The 24,046-nt window shown below is 48.3% G+C and overlaps 2 protein-coding genes across 4 annotated transcripts in view; both read left to right on the plus strand.

The window, feature by feature from the left end:
• Positions 1–8,049, plus strand: part of LOC309804230 (putative palmitoyltransferase ZDHHC11B) — a 25,428-nt gene extending 17,379 nt beyond the window's left edge. For 2 of the 3 annotated variants that reach the window (XM_082621458.1, XM_082621462.1), the window contains one exon: positions 1,900–6,563. The gene's annotated coding sequence lies outside the window, so the exon portion shown is untranslated. Of the gene's footprint in view, positions 1–1,899; positions 6,564–7,681 lie in introns of those variants that run through there. The other variant, XM_082621459.1, reaches the window with a different exon arrangement.
• On the plus strand, positions 7,536–16,626 carry LOC309804231 (uncharacterized protein). Its single transcript, XM_082621463.1, has 5 exons — positions 7,536–7,745; positions 9,694–9,728; positions 10,604–10,706; positions 13,872–13,944; positions 15,750–16,626. The coding sequence occupies exons 1-5, from the start codon at positions 7,683–7,685 to the stop codon at positions 16,169–16,171; spliced, it is 696 nt and encodes a 231-aa protein (XP_082477589.1). The 5' UTR covers positions 7,536–7,682; the 3' UTR covers positions 16,172–16,626.
• The last annotated feature ends 7,420 nt before the right edge of the window (positions 16,627–24,046 follow it).

Consider the following 24,046-nt stretch of genomic DNA (forward strand, 5'->3'; position numbering starts at 1 on the left):
GTAAACATATTAATAAAATAAAATACAGTAAACATACAAGCACATCAATCAATCAGAAAAAACATTTGCTAGTAACACATCTAGTTATGATAAAACAATTTCACAACCTAGGGGGGAAAACACCCTAAATCTGATAAAGAACACTGGTGAAACTTACAACTAATTCATACTTAATTCATACTGAAGGCTTTCCCCTTAAGATTGGGACCAAGACAAGAATGTCCATTCCAAACTTCTATTTGACATTTTACTAAAGTTCCAGCCAGTGCAGTAAAGCAAGAAATATAAGTTAAAGGCATATAGATTTGAAAATGAAACGGTGTTTATTTGTAGGAAACATGATCTAACAAATCTGCAGAAAAGCTAGTAGAAATAATAAGATAGCTTAGCAAGGTGGTAGGATATAAAATCAATGTTAAAAACTGAATTACATTTCCGTATACTGGCAGTAAAAATTCTGAAAATGGTATTAAGAAAACTATTCCATTCACAGTAGAATCAAAAAATAATAAAATAACGAAACAAGCCCAAAAATCTTTATATGTGAAGCTACAAACTATTGCTGAGAGAAATTAGACACAATCCAAATAAATGGAAAGATTTACAATATTTATGGATTGGAACACTCAATATTGTCACGATAGAAAATTTCCCCCAAATTGATCTACAAACTTACATGATCCCCATTGAATTCCCAGCAAGATTTTTTCTTTAAGGAAATAGCAAGCTGTATGTGGAAATTCGGAGGACTTAGAGTGGCCAAAATCATTCAGAAAAAGAAGAACCAAATTGGAGGATTTAGACAATCTGACTTCAAATTTCACCACAAAGCTACTGTATGGTTGCCAGCATAAGGATAGACATAGAGATCAATGAAACAGAATAGAAACTCCAGAAATAAAACCTTTACATTTATGGTAAATGGAATTTTAAACAAATGTGCCAAGGCAATTCAATGGGGAGAAATGTATTTTCAGTAAATGATACTGGAACAATTGGATACCCACAAGGAAGAAAAAAATGAACTTAATGTCCTACTTCACAGCATACAAAAAAATAACTCAAAATCAATCTTGGACCTAAATTTCAGGGCTAAACTACAACACTTTAGGAAGAAAACAGAATAAAATCTTTGTGATCTTGAGTTAGGCAAAGTTTTCTTTAATATGACACCAAAGCACTATTAAAGAAAAATATGAAAAATTGGACTTCATCCAAATTTAAAATATTTGCCCTTCAAAAGTCACCGCTACAAAAATAAAGATATAAGTCACAGACTGGAATAAATACTTCCAAACCATATACTTGTATCCAGAATATAAAGAGTTTTCAAAACTCAATTATAAGAAAAGTGACCCAGTTTTTTAAATGGGCAAAAGACTTGAACAAACTGCCCCAAAAAGGATATATGGGTGGCAAATATGCACACGAAAAGATGGTCAACATCATTAGGCATTAGGGGAATGAAAATTAAAACTAAAATAAGACCCCACTACACATGAATCAGAATGGCTAAAATTAAAAAGGCTAACAATACCAAGTGTTGGTGAACCTGTAGAGGAGTTGGATGTCTTAATACATGGAAAGGAAAATGAGAATTTAAAGTGACACCACTTTGGAAAGTAGTTTGGCAGTTTCTTTAAAACTTAAATATATTCTTATCATTTGACCCAGCAATCCCATTCCTGACTAGGAGAAATGAAGCCACCTCTGTACATGTAACCTGGGTCGGGAGGAAAGATACTATCCCACCAGTGAGATCCTTTCCCAGGCCTCAGAAGCCCCTGAGACACCATTGCTTGAAATCAACTATAACAAACTTGAATTTTCTGAACAAATAACCTCAACATCGACAATTTCTTCCTTTACAATTTTATTGATTTTTATTTATTCTCACAGCAACCAGTTGCCAGCCTGAGTTCACCTGTACAGAGGTAGGTTAGATGCTTAGTAGAGTTGTTGTATCTATCTGAAAAATAGCTATATTCTCTTCTTAATTCAAATTACTTCGAAAAATAATTCATCTGTGATGGAATATTTTTAAATAATGTGTAACACAATGGAAGCTAACATTGTTTCACCTAAGATTACTAACAATTATAGCCATTCATGTCTCTCATTTTTACTTATCTTACTTGCAAAAACTACAGTAATTCTTCTCGCCCTTCTTTACAACTACTCTCTGAACTAATACACAAAAACAAGACAAGGCTCTTTACTTTCCGTGCCAGTGGGAGAACATGGGCTCCGCTGAGTCCGAATGTCCCTTTGACGGCCTCTACTAACGTTAGGGTTCAATTAAGCCCCCAACAGTCAGGCTGACTCATGTTGAGTCGCTGTTGAGTCAGTTAGATGCTAAGGTAAGTGACACTCTGCCCCAGGAGCACTGCACACACGCACATGACCTCTTCACCTTCAGAATCACAAAAGCAGACCATGGCCCATTATAAAGGTCATCATCCAGGGTAAGAACACATTTTAAGAGTACACGCTGTCTCCGTGATGAAATTGTATGCAGTCATGAAAAGTCATCTTCTCACAGAAGGTGGAGAAACAGGGAATTTACTTGCAATGTTATGGTGGGTGTTTTCATTTACTAGGGCTGCCACAGCAAAATACCACAAAACAAGCAGCTTAAACATTAGAAACAGGTCTCACTGTTCTGGAGGCTGGAAGTCTGAAATCAAGTGTTGGCAGGGTGGGTTGGGATCTGAGGGTGGGGGGATCTGTTCCAGGCCTGGCTCCTTGGCTTGTAGACGGTGATCTTCTCCCTGTGTCTCTTCACATCATCTTCCCTCTATGCCTGTCTCTGTGCACAAATTTCCCCTTTTTACAAGGCCACCACGGGTATTGGATTTAGTACCCACCCTAATCCAAAATTTTTTATTTTCTTTTATTTATTTACTTTTGGCTGCATTGGGTCTTCGTTGCTGCGCACTGGCTTTCTCTAGTTGCAGTGAGCAGGGGCTACTCTTCATTGCTGTGCGTGGGCTTCTCATTGTGGTGGCTTCTCTTGTTGTGGAGCACGGGCTCTAGGCATGTGGGCTTCAGTAGTTTTGTGGCTCACAGAATCTAGAGCGCAGGCTCAGTAGTTGCGGCACACGGGCTTAGTTGCTCCGCAGCAGGTGGGATCTTCCTGGACCAGGGCTCGAACCCATATCCCTTGGACTGGCAGGCGGATTCTTAACCACGGTGCCACCAGGGAAGCCCCCATGACCTCACTTTAAGTTGATGACTTCTGAAACACCCTGTCTCCAAATAAGGTCACACATTCTGACGTCCTGGGAATTATGGCTCCAATGCAGTCATCCCTCAGTATCCGTGGGGGATTTGTTCCAGGAGCCCCTGCATTTACCAAAATCCATGGATGCTCAAGTCCCATAAGTAGCCATCCATATCTGTGGGTTCTGGATCCGAGGACTCAACAAACCACAGATAGAAATTTCAGTCCAAGTTTGGGTGAATTCTTGGATGTGAGACCCATAAATCTGGAGGGCCAACTGTATATTGGAAAAAACGCACGTATAAGTGAACCCGCACTGTTCAAAGCCATGTTGTTCAAGGGTCAACTGTTCATTTTTTTGAAGGGACACAATTTAACCCACAAGAGTCTGCCTTCTGGCCCTCCAAAATCCATGCTCTTCTGTCGCCACATCACAACTTCCCCCAGTTCGAGCATCAGCTCTAAGTCCCAAATCTCACCACCTAAATCATCCAAATCAGTGGTTGCTGAGACTCAGGGTATGATTGATTCATCCTGGACAAAATTCCACTCCATCTGTGAACCTGTGAAACCAGACAAGTTATTTGCTTCCAAAATACATTGACGGGACAGGCATAAGCTAGACATACCCATTCCAGAAGGAAGAAATCGGAAGGAATAAAGGGTCACCAGTCCCGAGCAAATCTGAAACCCAGCAGGGAAAATTCCTTAGATTTCAAGTGTTGAGAAAAGTCCCCTTTGGCTTGGTCACCTGTGCTATCGCCAGGCCCACCACATGACGGCCCACCACGCCCTGCTCCATGCCAGGAAGCTGGGCTTGTTATCCATTTAAAGTTGAGAGTCGGTTGAGATTAACACCTCTCTGCTTCTTCATTATTATATCTGTAACACATGCTCTTATGTCAATATAGAGACCAGGGAAAACCCCCAACACCACCTCAAGGCTGATATCTGAGCAGCCGCCACCTTTGCTTTCTATCCATACACAAAAGCTTACAGGAAAAAGATCAAATCACGCCATACCTGTCAGTCTGCAGCTCCCTATTTTATACCCACAATGGTATATCGTGGATGGCTTTTGTGACACTGCACATAGACGTGATTCCTTCTCATCAGGAAAGTCATCCTCTTCCATGGAGAGACCGTGAGTTCGTCAGCTATCCCCCGGCACACCCTGAGGTTATGTCCAGCTTTGGCTCTTTCAGACAGTTTACCGGAAGCGTCTTTGGGCCAATATTGTTAGGTACAGTTGGTTTTATTTCTGTAGGACATCCACAGGGCAAAGGGCTTGGCTGTGCACTTTAAATCTTCATAGATCTTCACGATTACTTTCCCCAAAGTTAGAGTAATTCACACTTCCATCAATTTCCTCAGAGTTTTCAATACAAGATACTAACAGTATATTTAGTTTTATCCAAATAAAACAAGTAATTGTTTCTATGTGCATTCCTCTTAATACCAGTGGGAATGTACATCATTTCATCTGTTTTGACCATTATATTGTGTGCATGTGCACACACATTCTCTTGTGTGCATTGCATTAGGTTTCCACATATTTTCCCCATTTTTATACTGGGCTATTTGTATATTTCTTAGCAAGTTTAAGAGCTCTTTGCCTACTGAAGATATTGATTAATTCTTTGTTCTATGCGTTTCAAATATATTTCATCCAGTCTGTCATTTAAAAAAAATTTCGGGGCTTCCCTGGTGGCACAGTGGTTGAGAGTCCGCCTGCCGATGCAGGGGACACGGGTTCGTGCCCCGGTCCGGGAAGATCCCACATGCCGCGGAGCGGCTGGGCCCGTGAGCCATGGCCGCTGAGCCTGCGCGTCCGGAGCCTGTGCTCCGCAACGCGGGAGGCCACAACAGCGAGAGGCCCACGTACTGCAAAAAAAAAAAAAAAATTTCTGTATTGTGTCTTTTGCAATGTAGAGGTCACAAATTTTTCTGAAGCTGAATTTGTCAAAATTTTCTTTTGTCTTACTTTTAAAAGCCTTCCTTACTCTCAGTTTCTACAAATAGCCTCCAATAGCCTATCTAATATTTTCATAGTTTTTATTTGCTTTCTTTACATTTTGATTCTCAGGCCATCTTGACTTTTGGAAACAGTGAGACAGGTAACAAAGTCATTTTATCCGAACGATACAACTGTTGGTTGCCACCTCATTTATTAAGTAGCCCACCTTCCCCGTGGAAGTGAGAAGCTCTCTCTTTAGTGTCTGGACCCATCTGCACTCATCCTGGATGCCTGCTTCTGCCTCAGTTACCTCTTTCTACTGCAGCAGCATCCCTCTATTCCCTGTTAGACAAATTCCTATCAAGATGTCTTCATTTTTCAAAATTTTTGACAATTCTTACACATTTATTTTTCCAGATAAACTTTGAAATGGTTTTGTCCAGTTCCAAGACACCTGGGTTTGGGGTTGGTGTTGCCTTCAATATGGCTTCACTTGGGAGGGACCAGTGCTTCTTCCCAGCACCACTGCTCCATGTGGAAGCACAGGGAAGCCTCGATTCATCTCTCCTCAGTGGAAAAGGGGCCAGAAGTGCAGCCCCCACCCTTCTGGAGGGACGTGCTGGGAGCTGGGGATGGGGAGTGCTGGGGCTGTGCCCCTGTGGGTCACTCTCTCTCCATCCCGCATCCAGCAGAGCTGAGAGGTTCCCTGGACCAGGAAAGGGGAGCTTAGAAGAAATGCACCACTAGGCAGTTTCTCAGATGCTGAGAGTTACTTAGATTTTTGCTCAGTCTAACAATCAGCCAGTAAATACAATTTAGTGTAAAAAGATCATTCTCTTTCAAACAACCCAAGAAGTTTTCTTCTAAATTGACTTCCTGAGAAATCTGACTGGCAAGACTATCATGTAAATCCAAGTCATTATGAATTTCACTTTACAGCATCATCTAACCATGACCCTTTAAGTAAAATCTGAGAACGTTTCTCTTTTATCCCTTTCTGGTAAGAATGATAGAAACTTAACTGGAACCAGGATGGTAAACTTTCACCTCAGAACAATTGTTTTCAGATTTCCAAATCAATGCATATTTATTATAGGAAATTTGGAAATACAAAATTCCCAGTATAAAAACAAAAGACACTCAGCGTCCCCCACCCGCCAATAACTACTGCTGGAATTTTGATTTGTATCTTTTAAGTCTTCCCTTCTAATAATTTTTCTGTGCATTGTATACATAATGTTTTATTTTATACAATAATGATCATATACAATTCCTTAGGAGCCTCATGTATTGTGAAGTTCATTCTGTTAAAAGAAAAAAATCAAGACTTTTTCTCCTACCTTGGGCATGTGTCATATTCATCTTTACCATCTTGATTCTTTTTCTTTTCCAATCCAGCCTCTCCTCCTCCAACTGGAAAAGGAGCTAGCATTGTTTAATGAAAGGGTTAATGATGGATAACATGTGATACAAGTACAATATAAGTTACATTGTAACTTATGTACAATAAGTTGAGATGAGATGGGAAATAAATTACCAGTAGTCTTTTGTGTGGCAGAAAATGTTGCTAGGGTAACATAGTCGTTTGGATCCAGTTGAGGAAATCTGCACTTTTGATGGCCATTCCCAGCCTCACCCCTACGGCTGACCCTGTTAGAGCAGGTCGGATCTCGGTTCACAGAGACCAGGGGAAATACGTAAGTCACGTGACACCTGCCAGGGGAAGAAATGCGCCCCATACGTGCCCGTGGATGTGACGGTGTTCTGTGGGCAAGTTGCCACGGAGAACCTCACGGAGGACTTTACACAGTGTCTCTTACTCTAGCAGCGGTTGTCGTACCAACTTCTAAAGAGTATTTCTTCTGGACTGTTTATCTGTTACGGAATGTTACATGGATGGGATGAGGATGTGAACAAGGAATAAGATCTTACATGTGAAGACGCACATCAACACTTGCTGTCTCATGGTTTCCTTGGGGCAGAAACCTGGTCGAGTGAAACTGGGTCTCTTCTCTGCACCCCACAGACAGCAACCGTGTGCCCCCAGGTTTCGTTCATCCCTGGAGGTTCTGGGGGAGAATCCACTTCCAAGCCCACTGGGGACAGTGACAGAATTCACTTCTCACCTTTTCTCGTCCCCCTGAATCGCAAGTTAGCAATGGCAGTTTAAGTCCTTCTTACGTTCAAATCTCTCTGAATTATTCTTCCTGGGTTCTCCGTTTTTAGAGGCTCAGATGATTACACTGGGCCCACGTGGCTAATTCAACACGATGCTTTTGTGTTCGTTTTAGGTCTAGTGCAACGAATCCTCACAAACTAAGGGGCTTGAAAGAGGAGGCATTTGTTCTCTCTCAGCGTCAGAGGCCCGACCCCAGGGCTCAGCAGAGCTGCTCTCTCTCTGAGCCTTGTATGGTCGCGCAGCCTCTCACAGCCCATTCTGAGCCCCCAAAAGTCCACATTTGCTGATATGTGTCCTTTCTTCCTTCTGTATGTCCCACCAGCATGAAGCTCACAGAGCTGGACTCCACCATCAGCAACCTAGGCGAGAGCTCCTCGGGGCTGCAGGTAAGCACGGCGCGGGGCCAGGGGCCAGGCTCAGGGACCCGGGGGAGGACCGCACAGCGCAGGAGTTGCCTGTTTGACTCGCTTGTTTTAAACATTTATAGTGTTTCTGGGGCTGCTACTCTAACGGAATGTTCCTACGTCCATTCTTACATCCAGACGGGCATCTAGATCTTGTGTTAGGCAAAGTTTTCTTTTATACGATGCCAAAAGCACTGTCTATGAAAGAGAACAGTGGCATGCGTGTACCTGGCGAGATGATCGCATCTCACGTCGTCACCTTGTGTGTGAGAGACAGAACCTTGAGATCTAGTCTCAGCAAATTCCAAGGACAGTCACCAGGATGCACGTTAGACCATAAGGTTTATTTTAGAAGGTCTTCCTTTGGGTAAACCTATTAATAAACTTTTGGTCCCAGGAATTGCACTCCTGAGAATGAAAATAGACTCTAAGCCTTCCCGGGTTCAACCCAGTTCTGCCGGTTACCTGGGCGGGGAGCCCTGTGCATGTCTACTCCTGTGCAGACCTCTAAGTTTATTGATGATGATTGCAGAGATGTTTCACTAGCACAGTACCCAACACTTGGGAGCACGCAACTGTTTCTTACCATTAACTTGAAGATCCAATCGTAAATGTGGACAAAGCTCTATTGCAAAGATGTTCACCATAACATTGTTTACAATAATGAAAAATCTGAAATAATCTAAAAATCCAAATTCAGGTGAATGATTAAGTAAAATGGGATGAATATCCAGTCCTGACAGATGATGGGCCAATTGAAAATTCTGGCTTTGAAGATGAAATAATAAAGTTGAATGCTTCTGATGTAATAGGTGGGGAAAAGCAGTATATAAAATTACATATATGGCATGTTTGCAACTGTATAAAACAAAAACCAAATCCTATAAATAGGGAAAAAAAGATTGACAGAAAATGCATGAAAATGCATTAGGATGATTGAACTCTGGGTAACTTTTAGTTTTCTTTTTCTATTTTCCAAAGTGTTATCTGCGGTTGCATGATTTTTGAGTAAAAATACATGAAATATTTCATTTTTTAGGTTAAAAAAGGAAGAAAAAAAAGTGATACATTGGACATCATCAAAGCTTAGGGTTAGGGTTAGGGTTAGGGTTAGATTCGAACAAACTCTTTACCAAAAGGGATCAATGGACAGCGAATAAGCACCTGAGAAGAGGCTCAGTGTCACTAGACACCGAGGAAATACAAATCAGAACTGCAATAAGGTATCACCACACACCCGCCAGCGTGGCTGTAAGCGAAAAGTTCACTGATACCAAGTGTAGTGAAGAGGCAGGAGGTGGAGGCCTGTGCCCTGCGGGTGAGATGTGGATGACAGGCCAGGCCAGCAGCACCTGGAGCCAAATACATGCTTGCATGTGACCCAGCCTCCCCACTCCCGTCCTCACCAAACAGGAGTGAAAACACATGCACGTGTGGCAGTGTATTTCTCTGCTTGGGCTGCAGAGGCCAGGCAGCCCAAACTACACGTTTATTTTCTTACAATTCCGGAGGCTAGAAGTCTGCAGTCAGGGCGTGGTCAAGGTTGGAGCATCTCTCCTTGGCCATCACACGGCCTTCATCCTAATCTCCTCCTCATGTGAGGAGACCAGGCACAGTGGACTAGGATGCACCCTAATGACCTCATTCCACATTAATTGCTGCTCTAAAGGCCCTATTTCCAAATGCAGTCACAAAGTCACGAGGGGCTAGGACTTCAACATAGAAATGGAGGGGATGCAATTCAGGCCAGAACCCGAGGACTGGGGGTAGGGTACCACCCACCAGAGATCCTTCCCTGGACCTGGGAGCCCCTGAGGTACCCTTACTCAAAGTCCACTGATGATGGACTTGATTTTGTGTAAGATAAGCTCCATGTCGAGGGCTTCTTTTTTAACTTGATGAATCATCATTTACTCCTTTCCCCCCACAGGAACTGGATGCCAACCTGAGTTCATCCACAGTGGGGTAAGTCTGTGAGCTTTTCTCCCTGACAATGGGCTGTATACTCCTCTTAACGCAGATTCCTGAGGAGAGTGGTTCATCTGTGATGGGGTATTTGAAGGAAGACATAATAGAAAATACAATTATTCAGGCAACTCTCTGACACTGTCACCCACGGCTGTCCCCCAGCCTGGAAAGTCCTGAGTTCTCCCTGTCACCTTCTTTACAACTTACACCTGAGCTAATGGACACATACGAGTCATGCTTGTTTGATTTCTCTCTCTGTGAACATGTAGGACGCCCTTCCGATGGTTTCCAATAGTGTCCTCCTGACGCAGGCCTGAGTCCGGTGGGCGCTGAGTCTGTTCGCCTTCCAGGAACACGGGCCAGCCCACTGCCCACCTCCCTGCCTCAAGGGCAGGAAGTGGCCCTTTACAAAGGCCCCGACCCAGTTTCAAGCACACGTGTTAAAGCGTATGCTCTGTCCCCTGGCAAAACTGTGTGTGGCCACGAGAGCCTTATATCTTAGAATAGCGTGTAACAATGGACACACTCACAACTTGACAGTAAGTAAATTACTCTTTATTCACTTACTCAGCAACAGGGAGAGTGTTAAATAAAAAGCTACTTTTACAAAACATTTCCTATGTTGTAAGCATTTGGAGATTGCACCCTTACCCTCCAAGCTCAATCACTTTCATCTGGTGTCATTTAATACAATTTAAAATAAAAATTAAAAGGAACAAGTCATTTACTTGAATCTCACACACCACACACACACACACACACACGCACGCACATGCTCACACACCTCTCCAGCCCTCAGACACTGCACGTGGTCTCCTTCCGTGTCCCCCACATGCCAACCCCCGCCTCCCTGCTGCTTCTGTTTCCCACAGCTCCAGCAGAGTGAAGTGGAAGGGGTTCCTGCTGCCACGGTCCAGGCGCTCAAGTGTGACCCCCCTCAGGACCATGGGCCCAGAGAGCTCCCTGAAACTCCAGGTGAGCCCGGGGGACCGACCTCTGAGCCCCAAGTGCAGAGTGAGGCTCTGTGTAGAAGTCAGGCTCCCCAGACTGAGGTTAGGATGACTGGTTTGCCTGTGACCCAGGAGTGCTGCTCAGGGCAGCCCAGCTGAGTGCAGAGCAGCAGAGAAAGGGGGGGCCAAGGCTGTTCTTGGCCGCGGGATGGTGTGTGTGTGTGTGATAGAAGCAGACGGACCCCAAAACAGAGGCACCACCAGCGGCCCTTGTGGGAGTCCTGATGTCCACAAGCAGCTTTGAAAGACTGTCTAGTACCTTTTCATTTTAGCCTGAAGAATTTGGAGGGGCTGTGTAAACTGTGTTAAGTCTATTGGTGATAGATTCCCTCGGCATTTATTTACCTGAAGATGTCTTGATTTCTCCATCATTCTTAAAAGATACTTTTGTTGTGTATAGAATTCTTGGTTGGCAGGGGTTTTTTTTTTCCTTCGTGACATTATGTCACCCCAATGACTCCTGGCCTCCATGGAATCTGATGAGAAATCACTGTTTATCACAATGAGGATCCCTTGTTTGTGATCAGTTGCTTCTCTCTTGCTGCTTTCAAAATTCTCTCTTTAGGTTCTGAGAATTTGGCTGTAATATCTCAGTGTGGATTGTTTTAGTTTACCTTGCTTGAAGTTTGTTAAGCTTCTTGGATTTGTAGATGCATGTTTTTCATCTTTGGGAAGCTTTCAGTCATTATTTCTTCAGGTATTTTTCTGTTCTCTTCCCCTCTCCCCTCCTCCTGGGACTCCCAAATGTGTATGTTGATACCTTCGATGGTGTCCCACAGGTCCATCAGCCTCTGTCCACTTTCCTTCATTCTTTTTTCTTTACGGTCTTCAGACTGGATAATTTCAGTTTCATCAAGTTTTCTGATCCTTTTTCCTGCCTGCTCAAATATGCTGATCTCCTCCAGTGAATTTTTTATTTCGGTTTTCGTGTTTTTCAGCTCCAGAATTCGTTTAGTGTCTTTTTCTAATTTCTACCTCTTTACTTATCTGATATTCTTATCTGTCCGTACACCATTTTCCTGATGTCCTTTACTTCTTTGTCCATGATGTCCTCTGCCGCACTGAGCATTTTTGAGACAGCCGATTCAATATCCTTGACTATTAATTTGAAAGTCTGGGCTTCCTGTTTCTTTGTATGTTTTATAATTTTTTGTTGAGAACTGGATATTCCGAGTATTATAATGTGGTAACTCTGGAAGTCAGATTCGCTCCTCAGGGATTATAGATTTTTGCCTGTTGAAGGTTGGAACTATGTGCTTGTGACTTTTCCAAACTATTTTTGCCAAGTGTGTATTTCTCGTCACTGCAATTTCTCTTCCGTTATCTCTGTGGTCAGCTAGTGACCTGACAAAGACTTTCTTAAATGTCTGGCTGCAAAAAGAGGGGAAAGGTTCTGTCCCTTTAAATCTTCCAGAAGGTGGCACTGACGGAAGCGCTTGCTGCCAAGGGGGCCAAAACCAAGGCAGGCACCTGTGCCTGCCCCTCAGGGCAAGGCCAGACCAAGCAAAACACACAACCCCAAACTTGTGGAGTGCATCAGCCAGCTGCTCTGGGAATGAAGGTTCTTCTGCCCAAAGCCGCAGCAGGACTAAAGAACAGAGGGTGGCGGCCTCTCCCTCCCCCCCAAGATGTTACAGTATCTGATCAGTCTCCAAGTGTGAGATGGGTGACTGACAGCTCCTTACAGCATGAGGGTTACCTCAGTGGAGGACAAACGTCTAAAGCTTGCGACTGCACCCCTTTTCCCTAGCAAACCATTGCTGCACTTTTGATACACAACCTTCTTCAACACAGTCATCAGCCACATCCTTCCCCACAAATCTCCATTCCCCAGTCCTCCACTGTTTCACCTACCTGCTTTGTCTGGTTTTTATTTTCATTCCAAAGTAATATTTTGTTTCCCCTTAGTTCCAGTAATTTTTAGATGGTTTGGCAACACCTCACCTCGCCTTTGCTTCCTGGGCATCACTTCCTCTGTGTATTGTTTCTCACACTGCCCTGTCTCTACCAAGATTACTGCTCCAGTGCTTTCATCTGGGGGCAGACACCCCATTGTTGCCTGTGGACTCAGGAAGGTTTGTAGCAGCGATCGTTTGCCTGGCTGCTCGGCCTGCAGTGGTCCCAGCAAGTTATCCATTGGGGGTACCCCCCCCCACAACCACAGCAGCACCCTGCCCCCCTCACGGTGGATTCCATGAGGGTCTCTCCCACCTTCCACAGCACACTCCTCTGACCATGTCCTTCTGTGCCCATTTGCTTCCTCCTCTTTGGGAGCTGTCTTTTCTGGCCCAGCAAGGGTTTCCCTTCTTGCTTTCCCCTGAGGTTATATCTTTACCCCTTTGTGTATCTATTTATCTATTGACTATAATTTTAAAGTATTGGATCAGGGAAGGGAGACTATAGCGTATTTTAGACATGCTGTTTTGATTTAGAAGTCTCCTAGTGACATGTTTACTTGTAAGTCTTTCCAAAGTTTCAAAGAACAATTTTGCATAGTCGCAGTCTCTGGTTCCTGCCACATTCAGCACTGGAAGTTGAAATGATCACCATCCCTGACCCTTTGGCAAATCTGGCAAGAGCTGTGGTCACCCTTCCTGTTGGCTAGCTGGCAGACATGGGACAATAAAGTCTTCAGTCTGCTGGGCCAGGTTAGCACCAGGGCAAGGAAAAAAATGCCTGTATTCAGATGTGGGTGTAAAACACTAGGGGCTCCCTGGTAGCCAGACCCCAGCACCACAGAGCAGCGAGTTATATGGAGAAGTTGCCAGGTTTGCGATGACTTGTGTGTGCCCCAGGCACCCCCCATTTCTCGTGCTGGGAACCCACACAGGTCTCCTTGGCTTCCATGAGACCCTCACACGCATTAGGCAAAGCACACTTGTCTTTATCCTGATGTACATGCTGGAGAAAAAGCCAACATTCTCCACCAGAAGCAGTGGTGGTTCTAGCCACACACAGAGATGAATGCTCTGAGGCTCTAGAGGTGACCGACTGCCCACATCTCAGAGCTCATCCAGGGGAGAGGCAGGCTTGTCTGTCTCTAAAACATCCTCTTGTCACTACATTTTGTCCCCTTTGGCAGTTTAACAAATACTGCATCATGGATTCCATATTACTTCTCTTTCTGTAGAATGCAAAGGATCAACAAGAAATAAAGCTGCAAATGGAAGGAGACATGGCTGAAAACCAAGGCTCAGCTTCAGGTTAGCTATTTGGCAATTTGGGTCATGTTGAGATCTACCCAAGTGTGATTTTCTACAGAGTTAAATATTTTCTAAGGAAAAAAAAAAAGGAGAGAGAAATCAGCATGGAAACTCAGGGCTGGGACAGTTGTCTCTGTGATGTGTCCGCAGACAGCTCCTGACATCCCATGTGTTTGCCTTCCCCACTCTGTGCCAAAAAGCAGTCCAAGGGGTGGAGCTGGACCCTGGCCGAAGCACCAGCAGCGAACGTCTGCCCCTGCCTGAGGGCTGGCTCTGGGCGTCCTTCTGTGGCCACCAATCCGAGCTGTGGGCCCCAACCAGTGATGGTGGCCAAGCTCATGGTGGCCACAGGGGGCAAGGTCCCACCAGAGAGTCTGGATGGCGACTGGAACAGAAGGTCCAGTGTGCTCCATGGACACTCCAACTTGGCTCCACCACATCCCACCTGCCGGGGTCTCGAGTGATTTCACGCAGTGTCTTCATTGTTTGTGAGTCTTCATCCTTCCAGAGTTTAAAAAAATATTCACCACTCAGCCTTTCACCAACTAACGTTCATGACGATATCGTCTCATGAGTGTGCATCCCGGTAGAGCCCACAGGGCACCTCCTTGAGCTGTTAACTCTTCAGCACGCTCGATGTAGGACTCGGAGACTCTGACTCCTGGAAGGGAGATGGAGGCTGGAAGGGTTAACTGGTGTTACGTTATTCCACGTAAGCTGGATTTGAAGGCTCACAAACACAAACATGGCATCAATGAAGCAGGGAGGGGAGAAGAGAGAGGCTGTTCCATGAGCCCGAGTGTGCAGGTTGATTCTGAGGACAGAGGGTGCTCCCGACAAGTGAGCACCATAGGTGTGTGAGGGTGCGCCCACGTGTGGAGGTCCTCCTAAAGGTGATGATGAACCAGCCAGGCGCTGAGGGGTTCTCAGGCTGGGACTGAGGCAGGGAGACCCCTAGAGAGAAGCCCAGGGCACCTGCCAACCCTGGTGACCTTGATCTTCACCGACGTACAGGAGGTAGAAACAGAAGGCCAAGTTCAGAGCCAACTTAACTTTATGGGTTAAGTTGTCCCATAAAACTGGAACCCCAAAATGTGGAGGTGAGCCAGAGGACCCCAATTCTCTAGCCCCAAAGGACATAGGAATAATCAGCCTCAAACCTTGGGGATGTGAGGAAAAGAGAAAACTCATTGCTGACTATTCGGAACACCAGGCTGTCCCTAACTTTGTGAAAGGGGGCTGATCCCCTGAGCCCTCAAGCTGAGAAGTGACATAGAGGGTTAGGGTCATCCTGGGTGCCAGGCGGAGACCCTCTGAGACTCGCCCTTCATTGCTTGCTGCTCCTTCATCAACGACATCACAAAGAGAACTGCACAGAAGGTGAGCAGCTCTCAGTAAAATGACCGACTTCACATGGGGACAGAGCACTGGCGTGAGAATCCACAGAAACTGTAGCAGAAACAGACACAGAGGCCTCGGGACTCATCAGACGAAAACACCAAATAACTATGAGGATTTATTTTGTTTAGAGAACTAAAAGGCAAAGTTCAAAATATCTGAAGAGAACAGAAAACTATTCCTTAATTACCAAACACATTTGAGGAAGGATGAACTAAAACTTACAGAAATGCAAAAGGGCAGGACAAGAGGTGCATAGAGCTGAGCCTGGTCTTTGCTGCAACGGCCGCTCTGTGCCGGGTGGGGCGCCGTGTGCCGTGTGCGGGGCCGTGTGCCTGGGCTCGGAGCCCCCCACCCCTGCACACACCCCTCCGAGGTGCTCACGGGAATGTCTCCTTTTTCTGCAGGAGCCCAGGGACCTGCGCCGACTGAGAGCCCCTTCCAGGGCTCCTTCTCCGCCAGTGTGCTGCCTGTGAAGTCGGTCCCGGAAACGCGCACTCTCCTGTTCCCTCTGCGTGGCCACAGGAAAGACACGTCGTCCCAGAGGCACTGTGACGTCCTCCCCAGCAGCCAGAAGCCCTGGAGCTTGGAGGCCACGGTCTTCTACCTCCCCGGGAGCTGCCAGGAGGAGCCTCATGAGTGGGCAATGGTCAAGAGCCTGCCCGTCATCGAGGAAGAAGAGTATGGGATGAAGGTGACCCCTGTCATCAGTGTGCAGAAGGATTGCAGCCCCAAGGAGGCCACTGAGCCCGGCATCCCCACCAAGGTCACCGTGATCATAGTGAATGAGGTCCCAGAGCCCGAGGACCGGGCTGCCCAGCCTCAATAGAGCAAGCGTGTCCCCCAGGGCCCCAGGACGCCCCTTCCTCCAGAGCTGCTCACACAGCCTGGCCTCATTTCCAATTCTAGGAGGAGACCTGGGTGGGCCCTGCCGTCCACGGCCAGACCCCGCGGTCCACCTTCAGACCCCACACCCTCTGTGAGAGTCAGGAGGGAAGAGGGAGCATGAGCCCCTCTGCTTCTGGCTACGTGGGAAGAGTTTTATGATCTCTGCATTTCACTCACTCTAGAAGCCATATTTTAAAGACTTTCATATTTTTCTAAACACGTCTAAGTGTTATTCCAGAAAGAAAGAGGATTCAAGATGGAGTGGGTGCCATGTTTTTACTCTGTTGACTATTAATGTTTTTAACTGTATGAATTTAAGTAGCTTTTAAGAAAATTCTTCAGAATTCCTTAGTAAGTTTTATAAGAAAAAATAAAAATTAATTTTAATGGCAATAACCTTGAAATCAGTCTTGGTAAATTTTAAGTCCCCGGGTTTCAAGTGGCTGCTTCTGTGAAGGCCTGGCCGCCGCTCCCTGGCCTGCCCACCACACTAGTGCTGGGCTCTGAAGTCCAGTGTGAACCAGGCCTGGTTTGGGCCTCCAGAACTGGCTCCCAAGCCCATTCCCGGGGGCAGCCACCCCAGCCTTGTCCCGGTCACTCCCCTGAATCGGGCCCCCTGCAGGCGGTGACCATCCAGGGCACAGCCTGCCTCACCCGCACGGCCGTGGTCATCCCCACCAGCACGGTCCGAGGCCCTGGGCAGGCTACTGAGCTCCCATTTCCTCCACTGAGCCGCACGCTGATGACGTCCCCTCCTAGAGGGTCAGCCTCCAGGCCGCCTGTGTGGCCCCTCATCGGGAGAGCACACGCATGTGTCGTGCGTGACGCAAGGAGCCCCTTGGCCTCACCTGCTCATGACCATGTTCTTCAGTCACAGAGTCCGTTTCCAGCGCCCTCCTCCTGATGGAACGTGTTCTCCCTTGGGGACCACCTAGAAGACCCCCACACGCCCTTGGGCCTCTCCAGGGTGGGGGTGCCCTCCTACAGCCCACCTCCCCCACCGCACACACTTCTCATTCCCATCAACACAGTCGGGGGGCCCTGCCTCCAAGCCGAAGACAGCTGCGCCCTCTCACCTGCGGGAAACCTGGAGCGGCCCCTCCCTGTCCCTGTTTTCCTGCCACCTCCAGCCCTCTCTGCCCTCCCCACAGGGTTTGGGTGTCCCTCTGGGCTGCCAGCAGCACTCTGGCTCCTGCCCCCAGGCCCCCAAGTCTGCAGAGACCTGGTCCCCACAGGACCTGCTAGTGGAACTTCTGTCACCCCAGTTACTTGAAATCGGATTATGGCACCAGGTGGCAGCTCCCCTGGCCCCATGGCATGGGGACCTCCAAGTCCACGTGGGCTCTTGGGACTGAGGGAACCCAGCCGCTCATCTGACCTCAACCTTAAGAAAAGAGGAGCCTCTGGCTTCCAGAGGGGAGGTGGTCTCTGCCTCCCACCCAAGCTCACAAAGAAGATCCAGAAGATCCCCCAAATAGAGAACAGGTTCAGAAGCTGGGTGGCTAGAACGTACTGACAAAAAGCATGCAGGGACTACATGATAGGCGTTAGGGCTATGGCCCTCTGAGTCATGAATATGGACTGAGGACCTAGGACACGAGATATGAAGAAAGGGCTCCCAGGCTGTATGGTGACGTTTTTACTGCAGAACAATAAGCACTTGCTTAAAAACGCATTTTTATTGCGTCCTGCATTGAAGAAAGTGAGGAGACTCTCAAGAAACTAGAGAAAGTGAGCTGGGAGACAAGTAGTGAGCACACAGAAGGGGGGGCTTCTTTGAAACTAGGCCTTGAACCAAGAGCAGGGCTGGGTGCAAGATTCCAGGACTAAATCAGGGACTCCAGCAGAAATAAACTGAAATAAGGCGGCCGAAGTTGAGACCCTAGATTTCTTAGATTTCTAGATTTCAGGGTTTAAGATCAATCAAAATAAGCTCACAATGAAAGATCAGAGAAAACACACCATTGTGAGTGGAAGTCAACAGAAACAGTAGAAGTGGATTTAGGCCCCAGAAACTTGAGATTTGGAATTAGAAAGATGGAATATTCAATAGGGTGCATGAAATATTTAAATATACGAAAATCACAGAAATAAGCAAAAAGAAGATTTTCTTCATGATCAGGAAGATATGTAAAAGATGCAAATAGACTTTTTTTTTTTTTTTTTTTTTTTTTTTTGCGGTTCGCGGGCCTCTCACTGTTGTGGCCTCTCCCGTTGCAGAGCACAGGCCCCGGACGCACAGGCTCAGCAGCCATGGCTCTCGGGCCCAGCCACTCCACGGCATGTGGGATCCGCCCAGACTGGGGCACGAACCCGCTTCCCCTGCATCGGCAGGCAGACTCTCAACCACTGTGCCACCAGGGAAGCCCTGCAAATAGACTTTTTAGAAATAAATATACTTGTTAAAATAAACGTAACAGGTAAACGAAACATCAGATTAAACATAGTTGAAGAAAGAGTTATTAAACAGGAAAATCATCTGAAGAAATTACTCAGAATGCAGACACAGCAGAGAGGATGAGAGATGGACAGAAAGAAGGGAAGGTTGGCAGAGACAGAGGAAAGATGGGGTCTCAGATGCTAGAGGACAGGAAGACAAGAACGCAGGGAGGGAAGTGTTATAAGGGCTCCCCTGAACTAACAAAGGACATGAAAGTACAGGTACAGGAGGCATAACGTATAACAAGCTGCATAAATAAAAAAGTAACCCACACCTAGACACCTTGGAGAGAAAGGCAGGGCACCAGACCATCTGACCTTGAAAACAACCAGAAAGAGAACGGATCACCTACAGAGAACAGCAGACTTCTGGACAGTAACAACGAAAGGAGGGAAGTGATGTCCACCAAGTGTGACAGAAATGGGTGTCAACCCAGCGGCGTGTACCCAACAGTGCACACTTAGGACAAAGAGCCGAAACACATTCTTAGATAAATAAAAGCTGAGTTCACCACCATCAAAGGAAAACGTGTAACGCAAACATTGGCAGAAGCCACGGGAAAAATGGAGACGTGCTTCCAACACACCCCTCTCGGCTGTGTCAGGCCACCACATTGGAAAGGAAGTAAAAATACAGATGGGACAACACGACGAACAAGCCCGATTTAGGGGGCATCATCAGGACCCTGGACTCGTTTTCTGGAACATGTGGGTTCTGCTCAGGCACACAGGGATTATTTCCCAGAACAAAGCCCGAGCAACCCTCTGGTCACGGGGCGGGTGGGTGAGGGACCTCACCTCTGTCCCCACCTCCGCCCTGTGGGGTGCCGTCTCCTGCTGCCTTACGGGCTCCCCGTGACCACGGAGTTGAGCAGTGGGACTGATGTACACGCTGAGCCTCCCCTGGGTCTTCATGTTTGGGCTTCATCGAGCTTTTTGCACCTCTGGGTTTAGTTTACATCACATTTGGAAACATTTTGGCATTCATTTTTTTTCTAACATCTTTTCTGCACTCCAACCCCAATATTTTCTCCCCTTCTTCAAGAGCTTCAACTAAACATACATTAGGCTGCTTCAAGCTGTCCCACAGGTCACTGATGATTTTTTTTTTTTTTTGGTGGTGCCACACAGCATGTGGGATCTTAACTCCCCAACCAGGGATCAAACCCGTGCCCCCTGCAATGGAAGCACAGAGTCCTAACTAGCAGACCGCCAGGGAAGTCCCTGTGATGATTTTTTTTAATTCTCTTTCATCTCTGTTTCATCTTGGAGAGTCGGCATTGCTACACTTCTCCATGGTCTAACCTGCCAGTAACCCCTTGTGTACTTTATCCCATGCATCGTAGTTTTTACCTCCGTGAATTTAACCGGTAGTGTTGGTATAGTCTTAGAACACGTGGAATACGTTATAATACTGTTTTATTGCCCTGTGTCGGTTCTAGGTCCATTTCAATGGATTCATCTATCTTCTCACTATGGGTCTTATTTTTTTTTTTGCTTCTTTGCACACCTCATAGTTCCCATTGAATGCCAGTGACTGTTAAGGGTACCTTTTGGGTGCTAGATATTTCTGTATTCTTATACAGTAAATTTTCTTGAAGTTTGGTCTGAGATGCAGTTTGGTCCCTCTGCCTTGCTGCTAAGATTTGTAGGCAAGACCAGGGCAGAGCTCGGACTGCGGTCTCCCATCCCCTCTCCAGAGCAATCCCTTTCTTTCCAGGCACCCCAACGCCCAAGAATTGTGAAGTCTTCTTGTTGGCTGGTACACGCGTCGCTCATGACCTTGTGTGTGTCAGGCTCTGCCCCCTCTGACATTTGCAGTGGTCCACTCCCAGCCTTGCGGGTGTCCTCACCTAGGTGAGGGGATCAGCACTCGGCTGCACACTCTAGGGGGCTGTGCAGCTCTCTCTGTGCTACTCTGTCCACTTTGGACCTCCCAGTCTCTCCGCTTTGTCCCCTCACCTGGGGAGGCTGCCGGCTCCGCCCGGGTCCTCTCCCTGCACCTGGACGCTATCTAGGACGCCAGCTGGGGCTCCCGTCACTCGGGTCACTGTCCTTTGTCACCTGCTGTCCAGTGCCTTGCACACCATTGCTTCATAGATTTCATCCAGTTTGGGGCTGTTTCACATCTAGTTCCTGTGGTTACTCCATCTTGCCTGGAAGTGGAAGAGTCTGTTCAGTGATAATTTGAGGCATATTGGCTACTGCTGCGCACACACCCATTTTCCTTTGCAAACTCAGGAAATGCAATGACGGGAGCGGAGCCAACTGAACCCACACAGGCTCAGGCAGCTGCTGTTGTCACCGGTGAAGACGTGCCAGGGCCGAGGGGTCGCAGACCCCAACCCCCAGCAGGGACGCGCCCCCGAACAGCAGGAAATGGGGGCGGCGCTTCTCAAGGGCGTGTGTTCACAGAACGCAGGGGGAGGGTAGCTGACCCAGTAGCTACTGCCTTAACAGACTAGGAATCGTGCTGAGATCTCCGTGTGCTGAGAAGGCAGCACAGAAGAAGAGGTTCTCAGTTTAATGAAGTGGGAAAGGCTCGGACTGGGCTGAGGGGCGGACTCTGCTCCCACGGGGCAGCTGACCCCGGCGTGGTTTCCGGGGACACATGGTGCCCCTGTCCCGGGATCCCTTCCAGACGACGAGACACGGTGTCAGGCAGAGCCAGTGACTCCCCTGCAGTGGACGTCTTCTGATGGATTTTCACAGATGCTGGAAGAACAAGCTTATCAAAATGGCTTTGATTTCTGTTAAACTGTTTCGATTTTTATAACCTCTATGACGTGGATGCACATCCACGTCCTCTTGAAGGGACCACAGAAAGCCGCCCTGTTCACACACCCACCTCAAGCCCTGCAGTTTAGAACGCCGTCCGCCGTGACTTCGGGGTGTCCGACTGTCCTACTGTCCTCTGGCCCTCACGCCCGGAGTGCGCAGGCGTTAAACGAACTTGATGGCACATTCAGGAAACCGTGTGCATGCCTGTGCTGGCACCATACGCTCTCAGCCTCATGCAACGTTGGGAAAAAGGAAAAGCCAAGGTAGGCTGCCTCGGGTGGACACAGGGGCACCACCTCGGCCACTATGATCACAGCAACGATGACCAACAGCCCCGGGGAAGAACTCAGAGTCTGTCACTGTGCTCAGAGCCCACGCACCATGTTGCCAGGGTTAGCACCGCAGGTTTGGCATGACCAGAGGTGCAGAAGGATGCGTGGGCAGGAGGGGTCCCCAAAGCCAAGGGGACACACCAGGCCTCCACCCCGAGTTGGTGAGCTGATGCCCCTTGAGACTGTCTTAGAAGCAAAGTTAACAACAGACCCCAGGTCCTGAAAGTCTTATTAGAATAAAAATTAGGGAATCATCTTAAACCATCAGAAATGTATATGGCTTTCTTAAATAAGACTTTATGCCCAGGTTTATGACTGCAAGGATAAGTCTACGAGCCACAAAAGCAGGTTTCCAAGGTGAGTACCAAGCACGTGCTGGTGGTGGGCGCCAGCCCTGCCCCAAGCCTGCTGTGTGTCCTGGGTCAGCTATTCAGCTTCTCTGAGTCCCAGGGGCACCGCCTGAAAATCGGGACAGCGATCAGCGCTGCGCACGCCTAGGACCCCCAGGAGGATCCCGTGCTGGCCCAGGGCTCGGCCGCCACCATCATGAGATTCTTCACAATCTGGAACGAGGGCCCCAAGGTTTCATTTTGACTGGATCCCGCACCTGACGTCGGCGGCCCCGATCGGACATCCACTCCAGGCGGGATGTGCAGCAGGGCAGGGACAGCGTGGGCCACAGAGCGGGCACTGGGCGTCCACGGTCACCGTGCTGGGCTGTGGTGAGGACATTCCTCCCCAGGAGCCATCTGTCTGTCCATCCCGTGCACCTCACCCCGAGGAGGGGGCCCTGCTGGGCACCGACCAGCAGCGAGCAGACAGAGCGGTCCCCAGCTGGCTAAGGCACCCCACCCTGGGCAGCAGCTCCCCAAGGGGCTCAGAGCTGGCTGGAGGTCGTCCCTCCTTCCTTGGCTGCCCGGGGTTATTTTGGCTCCATTGGGTCTAGGCTTCGATGAAGGGCAACTCTTCCCTGGTTGAGCAGCACCAAGCGGGAGTCGCCAAAGCTCTGTCCCCCTGGCGAGATGGATGGGCCGCCTTGTGCCCACCAGTGTCCCCCTGCCGCCTGGGTGAGAGCCTGCACGTGCCCGCGGTCCACGAGCAGCTTCCCACGTGGGGGAACACCGCGTGGCCGAGGATGGAAGCTGCCTGGGCCTCCGAGCATGTGGTCAGGAATGCATTTCAACCAAGAGGACGGACTTCAGGTTTTAAAATAAGGAACACTCTCATGCCTAGTATGTGGAGTTAGGTATATAGCCTGAGGCTCCAGCCATTTCCCGCCCACAGACGCCCTCTGCCTCCCGTCTGGGTGGCCCTCGGTGGGGGGCGCCCAGGGTCCAGAGCCTGAGGTAGCCAGTGGGAGCTAGGGTGGACAAGGCATGGGAAACAGAACGTGCCAGGAAGCCAGGCCAATGAGCTGAGCACCGTCCTGGGGGGAGCACAGAGGTGGTCTCTGTAGATGTAAGTAGGGGCCTCTACAGGAGGGCACCTCGGATTACCCTCGTGTGCCCTAAATCCACGAGAGTGTCCTTAGGAGACAAAGGGAGGAAACAGACACGGGGGAGGAGGCCACGTGAAGTCACAGCCCGAGGTCAGGGTGATGGGGCCACAAGCCCAGGGATGCCTGGAGGCCCCCAAAGCTGGAGAGGCAGGAAGGGTCCCCAGACCCCTGCAGGGAGCACGGCTGCCGACGCCTTGACTTTGGACTGTGAGGGCTTCTGTTGTTTAAGCCGCCAGCATGCAGCCCTTTGCCCCGTGGCCCTGAAAAACCAGCACAGTGTCTTACAAGTACAGATGATTCCGCTCACGGGCGGCCTCCGTGTGGCCACCGTGCAGACGTGCGTGTGCCAGCTCGAGTTGGGTTTTGATAACTGGGGTGTAGACGGAGGCCGTCCCAGTCTTGTCAGTGGACCAAGGGCCAGGGGGCAGTGTCATCCCCCACAAAGGGTGCGCTGGTGCAGCAGCCAGAGCCAGAAGAAGGGTCCTCCGACTCCCACACCAGGATGGAACCTGCCATCCCATCCTATCCTGAAGGGGACTCTCCCAGCTTGGTAAGAGCCCATGTCACTATTCCAGGCGATTTTTTGAGTGTGGCCAGGACTGACCCTATGCTGTGAACTCAAAGCACAATCTCATTCACAGACGACCAGTGGTAGCCTCCAGGAATGGTACAGCCGGCAACCCCGCTGGCTGGCTTCTGGCGCCTGCGCCGTGGGGCGTGGCTCCGTGGGCTGTAGCTCTAGCCACCCCATCGTGGGGGTGGGAGT

This window comes from Mesoplodon mirus (genome assembly GCF_964341445.2).
Source record: "Mesoplodon mirus genome assembly, chromosome: 5".
Taxonomy (NCBI): Eukaryota; Metazoa; Chordata; class Mammalia; order Artiodactyla; family Ziphiidae; genus Mesoplodon; species Mesoplodon mirus.